Source organism: Cavia porcellus, unplaced genomic scaffold (genome assembly GCF_034190915.1).
Source record: "Cavia porcellus strain 051 isolate PalLab524CR breed Dunkin Hartley unplaced genomic scaffold, mCavPor4.1 scaffold_11, whole genome shotgun sequence".
Classification (NCBI taxonomy): Eukaryota; Metazoa; Chordata; class Mammalia; order Rodentia; family Caviidae; genus Cavia; species Cavia porcellus.
Genome location: NW_026947494.1, coordinates 66,112,496 through 66,125,264, shown reverse-complemented (window position 1 = coordinate 66,125,264; position 12,769 = coordinate 66,112,496). Strand labels below are relative to the sequence as shown.

Genomic DNA, 12,769 nt, shown 5'->3' with positions numbered 1-12,769 from the left:
TGACATTTTAATTTAGTGTTCCATATGCTATCATTATATACAGAGCAATGTAAGCATCACAGCCTAAGATATATGCTCTAATGTTCTTTTCAATAAAACGTCCTACATTACTCAAGTACTTTTTTTTAATTTTTTTTTAGTACTTTCAAAAATAAAAATATTCACAACTACTTGAAAACAAAAAGTGATGAGCTATTTTTAAAATTACACTTCATAGTATTACAGTAGTTTATGTCTCACTTTAAAAACAGCCATAATATCTATACTTAACAGAACTTAAATTGTCTTTCTCTGCATAAAAATAGTACACATAAGTTTTTAAAGCAAATTATTCATATCTATATAACATTCTTTAAGGAAAAAGGACCATTATGAAATCACTTATGTGACAGAGAAATTGCCCTTTCTTCAACAAAGTGCTAGTTCTCAAAAATACAGGTTTTCTTCAGGCACTGACTGACATCATCACATACATTATGGTTGTGAAGTACATAAATAATGGTGTCTCACTCTGAAAAAGATGTTTACTATACTAGCCTTAATAGATTAGTTGAAAACAAAGATAAATTTTAATAACAAAAGTATGAACTATAAATAATGTAATTTATTCTATACTCACACATCCACAAGTAGTACATGAGCTTTACTGTCTTCTGGAACTCTACGGGAATGTCTACAGAAAAGTCCTGATAGAAACAAGGTCCCACAGGAAAATTCTCAGGAAGAGGTGGCCAATTATTTTTTCTACCTGTAAATTTAAAGAATACAATCAGTATATTCTATTCTCATTACATAATGACCCCTATTGTTCTAATAAATGCTATTTTAAATTGCAGCACTGTATCTCTATACTCCTACCCCTTTGAAAACCAAGCTTCATATTTTTAAAAATTTTTTCAGAATATAACTTCATAAAACAACAGATGGTGAAATAATTTTCCAATGTCATATTGCATCATATTTAGCAAGTATGAGAAAAAAGGGAGAAGGGCTGGATATTTAGTTCAGTAGCATAAATGCCTCCTTGGCAAGCGCAAGATCATGAGTTTTATCCCTAGTACTGAGGGGTTGGGGGAGTGAGAAATCAGAAAGAAAAAAGAAACAAGAATTTCAAAGTTACAAGTAACTGATTGTCATGAGGAAGCAATTCAGTTTTTCAACTACAATATCTTCCTCAGTACTTTATATTTTTCAGTAAAATTCTGCTATGTGGAGAGGGATGACAAGCATCAGAGTCTCAAGTTTTCTACTGTTAAATTCCACAAAAGCCACAAGATTAAGCTGGCATCCAAGAGTTAAATGTGGAAATCTCAAAGTCTGGGAAAAAATAATACCTAATAGACACATGTAAGAAATCAAAAAAACTGAAAAAAAAAAAAAACATGAAATAGTCATGAGAAATAAAGGAATTAGTGCACCTTCAAAACTCTAAAGAAAAATAAATTCAGGCTGTGAGGAAAGAAAACATGTATAAAGAAATTAGACTGAAAATAAATAAAACAGAGGCCGGGTATGATGGTGTACACTTGTAATTCCAGCACTTGAGAGGCTGAGGCAGGAGGATGGCTATGATTTTTCGAAGGCCAGCCTGGACTACAAAGTGAGTTCCATGCCAGCCTGAACCAGACAGGGTAACCCTGTCTCATAAAGATCAAAAAAAAAAAAGGAAGTTGGAAGGAAGTTGGGGGGAATAAGAAGTGAAATGTTGAGGAACATTAAAAGGCAAAAACCAGAACATTAGAGGGTAAAAATACAAACTGAAGACTATTTTCTAATTTTAAATACTCTATCTCACAACTTACGGTTCTAGTCACAGAATCCAATTTTACATAATTTTTCTAAACCAATTTTGTGTGTGTATGTGGTGGGTTTGGTTGGTTGGTTTTTATTTGTATATTTGTTTGTTTTTGAGACTATAGTCCTGGGTGACCTCAAACTTTGAAACACCCCTACTCTGCCTACTGAGTTTTATGATTACAGGTGTGTGCCATCACAACTTAGCGGAGGTCATTTTTCAGAGTGGAAAAAAGCACAACTTCATTCTGACTCTTCCCGACATGTCTTTTCTGTTGCATTGATTATACATCCAAATTTTATGTAGTTCAGACACTTTTATACCAGTCCCAGGGTATTTGAGCAACAGCAAAGAACAGTAATAAGAATTCAGGTTCTGAAACCAGAGGGCCAAGCCACTAAGGGGCAACTGATCAAAGGTAACCTTTCAGAGTGTAAATTCTACATCTGTAAAATGCGAATGACAACTGGACCATCCTTCACAGGATAGTTTTGAGGATTAAATATGAGTTTGTGAGAAGTACTGAAATGTACTCACAGACAACTCAATTAACTCTGTTAATTTCTCACTCTTCATTACTTTCTTTATTAAAACCTCTCTCATAGAAATAACTTGAACTCATCAATGCTAAGAAAATAAGACAGATTTCAGCTATGGATATTTCAGAAACAAAGCCCTTAAATTAAATATTTAGTTTTTCCTTTATAGATGCTATCTCTGTACTGCAAATAAGAAAAGGACCCAGAGTAAACTATCCAGGTAGAGGCCCTAGACCTGTATACTCTAAGGCAAGGAAGAAGCCATTCTTCATTGTGTACTGCATTACTGTTCTTAGTCCATCACTATCCCAGGTATCCTAATGATGACTTACTTACCTCCAGCTGTTGTCCCTTCTTATCCAGACACTGCTAACTTTTCCTAAGATACTCCCTTGAAGTGATCTTGGTGGTCATAGCCTGAATAGGTTCCATAGCAAATAATTCAGCACTGATTTTTCTTTGGCAGCATATAAATACACTAATCTTCCAAGGGTCACCACAAACATACTTTAACACATTTCTGAGGACCAGGGCAGATAACTGAACCTGGTCTGAGTAAATCAGGTTAAGGGTCAAACATGGGGCAACACACATTCAAATGTTCTCAAATTCTGCAGATCCAGAGAGAGCCCAAGTACGGAATCAAAGGCTCCTAGGTTTAGGATGAACGAAAGTTATCACATCTGCATTTGCTTTCTCTGTGGTGGGCCAACACTGTTCTTAGCTATCAAAAAAAGACTATGCAAATCAACCAAGATCACAGAATACACAGCATCAAGTAGGCAATTTGCCTTGTCTGATCTCCTTGTTAGAACAGGAAAACAAGCCAGGGTTTTATCCATACACAAAATGACCTATAGCTAGAATAAATACTTCTATTTTAAACTCTTTTGGATACTACCATGTTGACTGAGGTTTTGCATTTCTCGTTCTCGACGATCTAATTCTGCAGCTTTTCTTTCTAGTTCTTCTTGCCGCTTAAGAAGTTCAGCTTGAGCGAGGGCATGTTCCTTAAACAAAAGTTATCAATACATGAACAGCTTGCAGAAGTATAAAACACTCTTAACACTTATATGCTACCCCTACTTCTTTCTCTATCATAGAAATCTAATTCAAATTGATTCCAAAATGCAGAATTAAAGATTATAGTTTCATAAAACATCACATGGATTTGGCTCTGTGTAAACAGAATCCACAGGACAGGAAAAAAAATCCTCTCAGTGTGAGCAATCAGAGTCAGAAGTCACCTGGAAAATGAAATTAACATGACCTCTGTGCCTTGTGGTGTTAAGGAGAGAAGCAAAGGGAACAAGTGAGGAAAAGGATAGAAAAAGAGCAACTGAGTCAGCTTTGACAAACTGGGTTAAATGACACATAAGCTCCCAGCAATGCAAGATTATTTTATAATGGCTTAAATGTGGTAAGAGATTGTGGCAGAAGAAGCATATGGTTAAGAAATTTTGGTCCCTAAGCCCATCTGCCCATATATGACACCAGACAACTTCTTCTCCTCTTAGATTTTTGTTATCTACTTCCTCCTCCTATCACTGCCTACTCATTACAACCCTTTCTCTAGAATATCTTACCATTCTGTCATTTAGTATTGTACATTGACTTAAGACCAAATTCAAGAAAAAATTTCACTATACAAATTGTAACCAAGATGATAAATGAATTCAATAATTCCTAATAATGGAATAAGGCAAATGTAGAAACTGACAGAGATGTGAACACTTGTAGCTAATCCAAACTCAAAAGTAAGTTAAAATTTTAAAATAAGGAATGTGATGATACAATTACAGTATCTCTAATACAATATTAATGTTAGTAATATAATTTCTGATATAAATTTAGACAGTAAACGTTAACTAACCTTTGCAATCTGTGTATAAGCTGGATGTTCCTCTGTTGGTTTCATTATTGCTGGCTGTGTATTAGGTACATTAGGCATTTTCACACTGCCTGGTGGAGGCTAGAGAGATTAAGAAAAGGATAAATTATACAACACAGAGTCCAATTTTAACTTCTCTCAAAAGTTACAATACTAATAAAAAGCAAAATCCAGATCAGCCTTTCTCTCCTGTCTTCTCTTAGTCACACATATGGCAAAGAACCGTTGAAGCTTTCATCTCTGTATTTTCTAACTCATTCATTGTTGAACTGTACAAACACCCATGCTACACGACAAACTCTTCTCCAGGACACTATGCTTTAAACATGTTTTAAAACATGTTCTACTATGCCCCTACAGTATGTTCTACTATGCCCCTACAGTAAAATGCATAGCAAACCAAGGGACCAACCAAACAAGCAGCAAGACACAGTGGCATGGACCTACAGTCTAGCTACTCAGGAGGTGGAGAAAAACTGCTAGAGCCCAGAGTCCAAAGCCAGCCTGCTCCACATAACAAGATCTCATCTCTGAGCCAGTACTCTGAAAAGCATAGAGCCAATCTCTTGGTAGAATCTCACTAAGAATGCTTTAAAAGAGAAAGAGAGAAAGCATAAGGAAATGGAAAATAAACTAAATAAAACTACAAAACCTCCACTTTGCCAAAGAAGCTCAGCATTACTCAAAAGGAGCTAGCTGTAAGTCATGTAACGGGAAACTGGTTAAACCACCATACATGCAGCACAGACATCACGAAGATATGTTGCAACGAACAAAAAATGATATCTAAATGCTAAGGGAAGCAAAGCAAACTACAGAAAAGCATGCAGATGATCTTTTTAAATAAACATCTATACATGCTCAGAAAAACATCTAGAAGGTCACAACAAACAATTATCTGGACTTTAGCCTAGTACCACATATTTACACCACTTTTTAAAGTGGCTTTTAATCAAATTTTTCAAGTGCTATTTAGAAAGGTTGTAAAGAAGACAAGAAACAAGGATGGGAAAATGAAAAGGCAGGGCAATGAGAGGAAAGAGGAGAGGGGAGGGGAGGGATAGGGAGAGAGCAAATAAGGAAGGCTACAGCAAGCTAAGAAGGCAAGAACTGCGTGTAACACCAAACTCAATAGTCAGAACTATTAAAAAACACCACAAACACAGCAAGATTTTAGCCCGCCACAGCTGACAGAAGCCTTGAAAAGGAAACCAAACTCAATCAAAGATATAACTGGAATATATCTGATTCTAAAATTCATAAGGAAAAATAAAAACCAATGAATACTTGGTTTCTGAAGAGAAATAAGAGAAATAAGACAGGGGACCCATGATATTAATACTTACTGTAAGACCATCTATTTAGGAGCATGGTACATATAAGAACAGAAAAATATACCAACAAACAAAACAATCAGATACAAACCCACATAAATGCAAGAAACCAAATCCTAAAGGCAGTACTACAAAATACTAAACAAATACTCTTTTTAGTCATTAAATGGTACTGGGATAACCACATAATCACCTAAAAAAAAAACTAAGTTTCTTACTTCATACCATCTGTGAAAATAAATTCAAGGCAGACGAATGACCAAACAGTAAAGCTTAAATTTTTTAGTGTAAAATGAGGTGATTATTTTTATAAACTCAAGGTTTAAAAACTTCTTGAATGTGACATCTGGATATTTTCTGTTTTTTGTTTATGATATATCCCAAGGGCCTAAAACACTACCTAGAACACAGTGTATATTCAGTAATTCTTCATCACATTAAGTAAGACCAGGAAACATACAAATCATAAAAGAAAAGATTGACAAATTTATTTATTTTGAAATTTAATAAAATGTAACAAAAAAGTCAAATCATAAACTAGAGAAAATTACTGCCTACACCCAGAAAATATAAATGTTACAAATTCATACAAATAAAAACTACTTGAAAATCTGAATTGGCAATACAGAGAAGTGAAAACAGCAATAAGCAATCAACATGTGAAAATACATGCTACTTCACTTCACTGATAACCAGAAAGCATAAAAAGATAACATATCATTTTTTTAAACTGTAAGACACAAAACTAAACTGACAATACTATGATTTGGAATTACAATATTACTACAGTGATGGTATACATGAAAATTAAAACACTGGTTAGAAACAGAACAGAGGGACTATTAACAAATGGTGCTGGGTCAATTATTTAAATTTGAGAGAGAGAAAGATTCCTGAATATCAGCAGAATAATTCCAAATAGCAAAAAGCCAAATGTAAAAAGAAAAAAACCTACAAAGTCTCCAGAACACAGTAAAAATATACAGACTAGATGACTATCTAATCTTGGGTAAAACTATACTAAACTACTTAAAGAGATAAGGGGAAAGAAATCATGATGAAAAAGTAAAATTTAAAACTATGAAGATATAAAGTATTAAGCAAGAATAGCAGTCAAAATCAAAATAATAATATACACCAGATATAAAAATAAAATACATCTGGGCATGGTGGCAAACACCTATATTCCCAGCACTCAGGAGGCTGAGGCAGGAGGATTGCTGTGAGGTCAAGACTAGCCTAGACTACATAGTGAGTTCAGGACAGCTTAAATTACATAGTGAAACTCTTGTCTCAAAAAAACAGAAAGAAAGAAAGAAAGAAAGAAAGAAAGAAAGAAAGAAAGAAAGAAAGGGCGAGCTATGTAACTTAAAAATTACATGTTTTAAATGCCTGAACAGATAAACTAGACACAAAGGAAAAAGAAGCATACAATAACTCAACCTCGAAAAATTGCAAGTCTAACCTAATTCATTTAAAATTAGTATTACCATAGTACTACTGCCATGTTTTGGAAAAACTTTCATAAAATAGTATTCTCACATATTGATAGCACCTATGCCAATTCTAAAGCACAATTTGGCAATACGTAACAAGAGTCACTGAAGATTTGTATCCCATAAATAGCTTATTTTTAAAAATATCAAGATAATAATCAAAAATATTCACAAATATGTGTGTCCCCAAAATGCTAACTAAAGCTTCATTTACAAAAGGAGACTTAGAAATAATCCGAAGTCCAACAACATGGAAATAGTCAAATTATGATCCAACCATACAGGAATGTACTATATAGCTATCTAAAAGTTGGGGGTGGGTTTCCTCCATTGTCCCAGGATGGTGGGACTCCCTAGAGGAGACATCCTGAGGAACAGAGACCTCCTACAAAAGGAGTGATAAAGGATATCAGTGATAAGGCAATCTAAAATCAGAAATCCACAAGCATCAACACAGAAAATAAAATAAAATAAAATAGAAAATGACAAGACAAAGAAGCAAAATGCAATCCCAAATACCCAGCCCACGCAGGACAAGTCTAGAACACAAAGAAATATCGGACATTGGAAATCAACAAATGGAACTCTCTGAAATAACACCAGCACAAGTGAAACAACAAATGCAAGAGACACAGAAAAAATAATCTCTAAGGTACAAAAATAAAAAGTGAATATCAAAAAATAAAAGACATTAAAGCAGACACATAAACAAATAGAGGAGCTCAGAAAATGATGGAAACCATGAATGCCAAAAATAGATAGAAATGAAATCAATAAAACAAAAGCCAAACAGAAATACAGACTAGAAACTCTACTGAAAGTACATGTGCAGCAGACTGAATAAAGGCAAAGACAAAATAGCAGATTTAAAGACAGGAATGCAACTAGCAACCAGAAAAAGAAATACATATCTTAAAAATTGCAAGAGACCACACACACACAAAAAAATCAATCCAACAGCTACAGGATGAACCAAAAAAGAACATAAGATTGACTGGAATTAATGAGAAAGCTGGAGACAACTCAAAAACCATTAAAAAAAATCTCTTCACAGAAATGACTGCACAAAACTTCACAAACATGTACAAATAACCTGACATACAAATAAATGAAACATATAAAACTCCAAACACCATGACCAAAATAAACCTATACCAAGGCATATAATAACTGAACTTCCAGAAATTCTGCACAAGAACAAAATATTAAAAGCAGCTAGAGAAAAGAAATACATGACCTATAAAGGAAAACCTGTAAGAATCACAGCAGACTTCAAACCACAAACCTTTAAATCAAGAGGCTGGAGTGAAGTGCTTTAAGACCTAAAGGAAAACAATCTTCAATCCAGATTGATGTACCCCACAAAACTATCTTTCAAAATTGTTTAAGAAATAAGGTAATGCCATAACAAAGAAAAACTGAAGAAATTATGACCATGAAACCAGCTCTAAAGAATGCTCTAAAAAATATATTAGAGAAAATGAAGACCACAAACACAAGAACACCAACAGAAAGAAGCCACCAGGTAGGGCAAGCAATTAAACAGCAGAAAGAAAGGGAATGAACAGTCTATGGCCATACCACCCTGAACACGCCCAATTTCATCTGATCTCAGAAGTTAAACAGGGTCAGGCTTGGTTAGTACTTGGATGGGAGGAAGGGAACAAAAACATATTCAAGCAATTAGGAATGAGAAGGAGAAAATTACAATGGATCTTACAGAAATCCAAGAGATCATCAATACCTACTATGAGAACCTATACTTTAATAAGATTGAAAACCCACAAGAAATGGACACATTCCTAGACACAATCAAAAAGCAAAAACTAAATCAAGAAGATATAAAAATTCTAAATAAACCAGTATCAGCCAATGAAACTGAAAATATAATTAAGAAAAGCTCAGGACTTGACAGATTCACTGTTGAATTTTACAAGAAATTAAGAGTAGAACTAATCATTAGTGCTAAACTTCTTTAAAGAAACTGAAAGGGAAGTAGTACTGTAAGCCAGTCTGAAAGCAATTATTACCCTGATTCCAAAACCAGAGAAGAACTCAACCAAGAAAGGAAACTACAGATTAATCTCCCTAATGATCATAGACGTAAAAATCCTTAATAAGATACTGGCAAACAGAATGCAGCAAATCATCAAGAACATTATACATCATGACCAAGTACAATTCATCCCAGGGATGCAGGGATGGTTCAACATATGTAAATCAATAAATATAATACACATTAACAAAACCAAAGACAAAAATCACATGGTCAACTCAACAGATGCAGAAAAAGCATTTGACAAAGTTCAGTATCCATTAATGATAAAACCCCTACAAAACATAGGAATATATGGTCTTTACCTCCATCTTATAAAAGCCATCTATGACAAACCAACAGTGAATATTATATTAAATGGTCAAAAACTGAAAATTTCCACTCTAAAACTAGGAACAAGACAAGGATGGCATCTGAGATAAACATGCAATTTTCAAATGAAGAAACACAAATGACAAATAAATGCATGAAAAAATGTTCAAATCACTGGTCATATGAGAGATGCAACACTGAAATCCCTTCTCACTCCAGAAACAATGTCTATCATAAAAAAAAAAAAACAAACAATAACAAATGCTAGCTGGTCTTGAGGGGAAAAAGGAACTCTTCTCTTTTTTCCTCCTCCCACTGTTGGTGAGAGTGCAGACCCGTGCAAACACTGTGGAAATCAGTGTGGAGATTCCTTAAAATACTAGGATTAGAGGTCCCATTCAAACCAGGTATTCCACTCCTGGGTATCTTCCCAGAAGGATTCAAAACATCATACAATCGTGATATATATGCACCCATGTTTATAGCAGTACAATTTGTAATAGCCAGATCTTAGAAATAACCCAGATGCCTATCAATCAATGAATGGGTAAAAAAGATGTGGTTTTTTCTATAATGGAGTACTACTCAGCCACAAAGAAGAATAAATCAGAGACTTTTAAAGATAAATAGATGCAACTGGAGACCATACTCCTAAGTGACAAATTTGTTTCCCTAGTGTAAGAAACTAACAAGTAAAGAGGATCTGAAATGTATGATAGATACTGTGAAGTAGGAAGAAACTGCTCAAAAAAAAAAAAAAAGACAAACTGTGATGGGAGAAAGGGGAAACAAAGAAAGGGAAAAGGAAAAAATATATGCATACACAAGATAGTTACGGTAGTTACATAGCTAACCTCTTTTAGTTCCTTGAAAATAAAGTTCTGCGTTGATACTATTTGGACAAGACATCATGCCTATATCTTGCACGCTGAAGAACTACTAGGAAGACAACAATATGTAATGTATCAACTACTGTAATGTCCTGCTAACCTATCTTGAAAGTCGATTTCCTTGTTATGTTTATCTTTTTTTGGTCTTTAAAAACTAAAAAAATAGTTGGAGGTGGGGATGTAGCTCAGGTGTTGGTAGGTCCTGAAAGAGCAAGTCCTGGATTTAATCCTCAGGGGAGAAAGGAGAAGGAGAGGTAACAGGAGGGAAGAAGGGAAGGCAGGCAGGGAAGACGTAAGGCCTTTGTGACCCTCTCCTATCCTCCTGTCTCTAACTCTCTCCCCTCCCCAATCAAGCCATAAACACACAGAAGTGACTCTTTCCCTTCTCTACACTCTTTCAGCAGGGCACTGTCTCAGAGTCAGGAGGACAGAAAGCTCACAAAGACACAAAAGAGAACGTGAGTGGACAGCCTTTCTGGCCCTCCTACTAGACCACGCCCTGGGTGCAAGCACAGCTACAAGGCAGGCCAGCGTGCTTTACCAAACCTAAGTAGAAAGGCGTTTTTTCCCTGGTCGTGGGTCTTTATCTTTGTAAGCTCCTGTATCACATAAAATCTTGATTAAAACGAGATCATACTTTTCTCTTGCTAACTTACTTTGTTTCAACCATGTCAATTATAACAATAATGCATGAGGAAAAGAATAAACCTTCCCACCCCTACAGAAAAAAAGTGAAAGAAAACAAGTATTGAAAGAATTACTACCAATGAACCTTTGCTAAAGGAATTCTTACCTTAGAAATGAGGAGTGGGGGGGGGGTGGTTGCTATAGGGAAAATGTGAGATACATTAAGGAAGACTTCTCTGTCTCCCTGGATACCTTACAGTTTACCATCTTCATTTTGAATTCATTAAAATTCGAGATATCAAAGGGAAATTAAGGTACCTGGGAGGGGAACACTGGCAGAACTGGATGTACTTGTGTGAGCCAAGCTCTCTGACATACCTCAAACTGTGTTAGTGACACTGGAAGGTAGGATATGCTAAAAGTGGCTGGGAACAGAGGTGTGACAAGATCACAGAACAGTAGCCAAAGCCCTGCATGTAGGGTTCCCTCAAAAACTGCAGGTTTTCCACAGATGGCCTAGCCCAAGGCCTGCGTGATAGGAGAAAGACAAGGTGACTGACCTCAAACGCTGTGGGCTGCGTTTCTTTCCCTACTTTTACTTGGCTGAATTCATCCTGCAGAGCCCATTTCTTTTCCTATCTTTAATAAAACTTTGTTACTGGTTTGCTTGCTTTGACCAATTCTTTGCTCAGGACAGAAAGAAATTAGAAGCCACCCCCAGAAGTCTGTATCCCAAAACCCTACTACTCTGTAAATATTTGGGAAACTCTTTTAAGTATGTACTGACAAAAGCAGATGGGGCAGAGATGTAAATGAAAAGCAAGCTTAGGACAAGCCAAAATCAGTAAGAAAGCTGATTCTAGACACAGATCAAAAATAAAAATGTGAAAGAGCAAGACTGTATACCCTTTTCCCATGGTGGATGAAATCTCAAATTAGGAAAATACTATATTTTAAAACATCTCACGGGAAGTAAAGAGGCTTTAACGGTTTCCTTTTTTCATATAAATTACCTTACTATAGTGTGGTTTATAAAATTTGGTTTGAGTATACAGAAAGCGAGAGCCACCTCTGCTTGCCAGCCGCCACCATCGGAAGGCTCCTTCCTGTGGGCAGCCAGCACAGGCAGGGACACAGCCAGGTAAGCCCTATGCACCCACAGGCCTCCATTGGGAACACCAGCCTTGTGTCCTTCAGGCAGCCACTGTCCACCGGGAGAATCAGAAAAATATATCCCTTTGTACCTAACAGCATCAAAGGAGACCCAATATAGGCACACATGCTGAAAGAAACAGCCCCACCACTACAAACCCCTGGCCATCAGGGAAGCCCCAGTGGAGCTGCATGGATCTTTAGAAGCCCGCCCCATGCCATGCTACATCGCTGGGAACCTGGGATCAGAGAAACCCAGGTGCCTGTCCCATTCCCCTACACCATAGAGGGACGGCCAACATGGGAAGTGCCTGGGGCCCCACAACGAGGTTGTAGTGAAGACCCAGGACAATGACAAGACAAAGGAGCAAAAGGCAATCTCAGACCTCTAAACCACACAGAATAAGTCTAGGAGACACAGTCATGGAAGAAAATGGAAGTCACATACCTGAAATCTTCAAGAGGATAGCAAGTGAAGTAAAGAAACAACTTTATGAGACAATAAAAGTAATCAGATGAGAAATAATGTCTCAGGTAAAAGAAAAACATCACAAAAATAATGAAAGAACTGCTCAGCATATCTAAAGAAGACATAAGTTAAAACAAGGAGCATAGGAAAAGGATGGAAACCTTGAATGGACAATATAGAAAGGAATTACAATCCATGAAACAGATTC

At 36.0% G+C, this 12,769-nt stretch overlaps 1 protein-coding gene across 3 annotated transcripts in view; it reads right to left on the bottom strand.

Annotated features, from left to right (window-relative positions):
* Positions 1-12,769, bottom strand: part of Scamp1 (secretory carrier membrane protein 1) — a 164,404-nt gene that overhangs the window by 55,647 nt on the left and 95,988 nt on the right. For all 3 annotated transcript variants that reach the window (XM_005001208.4, XM_013146612.3, XM_003464387.5), the window contains 3 exons: positions 4,208-4,306; positions 3,236-3,344; positions 620-748 (listed from right to left, as the gene is read on the bottom strand). In XM_005001208.4, coding sequence (XP_005001265.1) covers positions 620-748; positions 3,236-3,344; positions 4,208-4,306 — 337 coding nt within the window. The remainder of the gene's footprint in view (positions 1-619; positions 749-3,235; positions 3,345-4,207; positions 4,307-12,769) is intronic.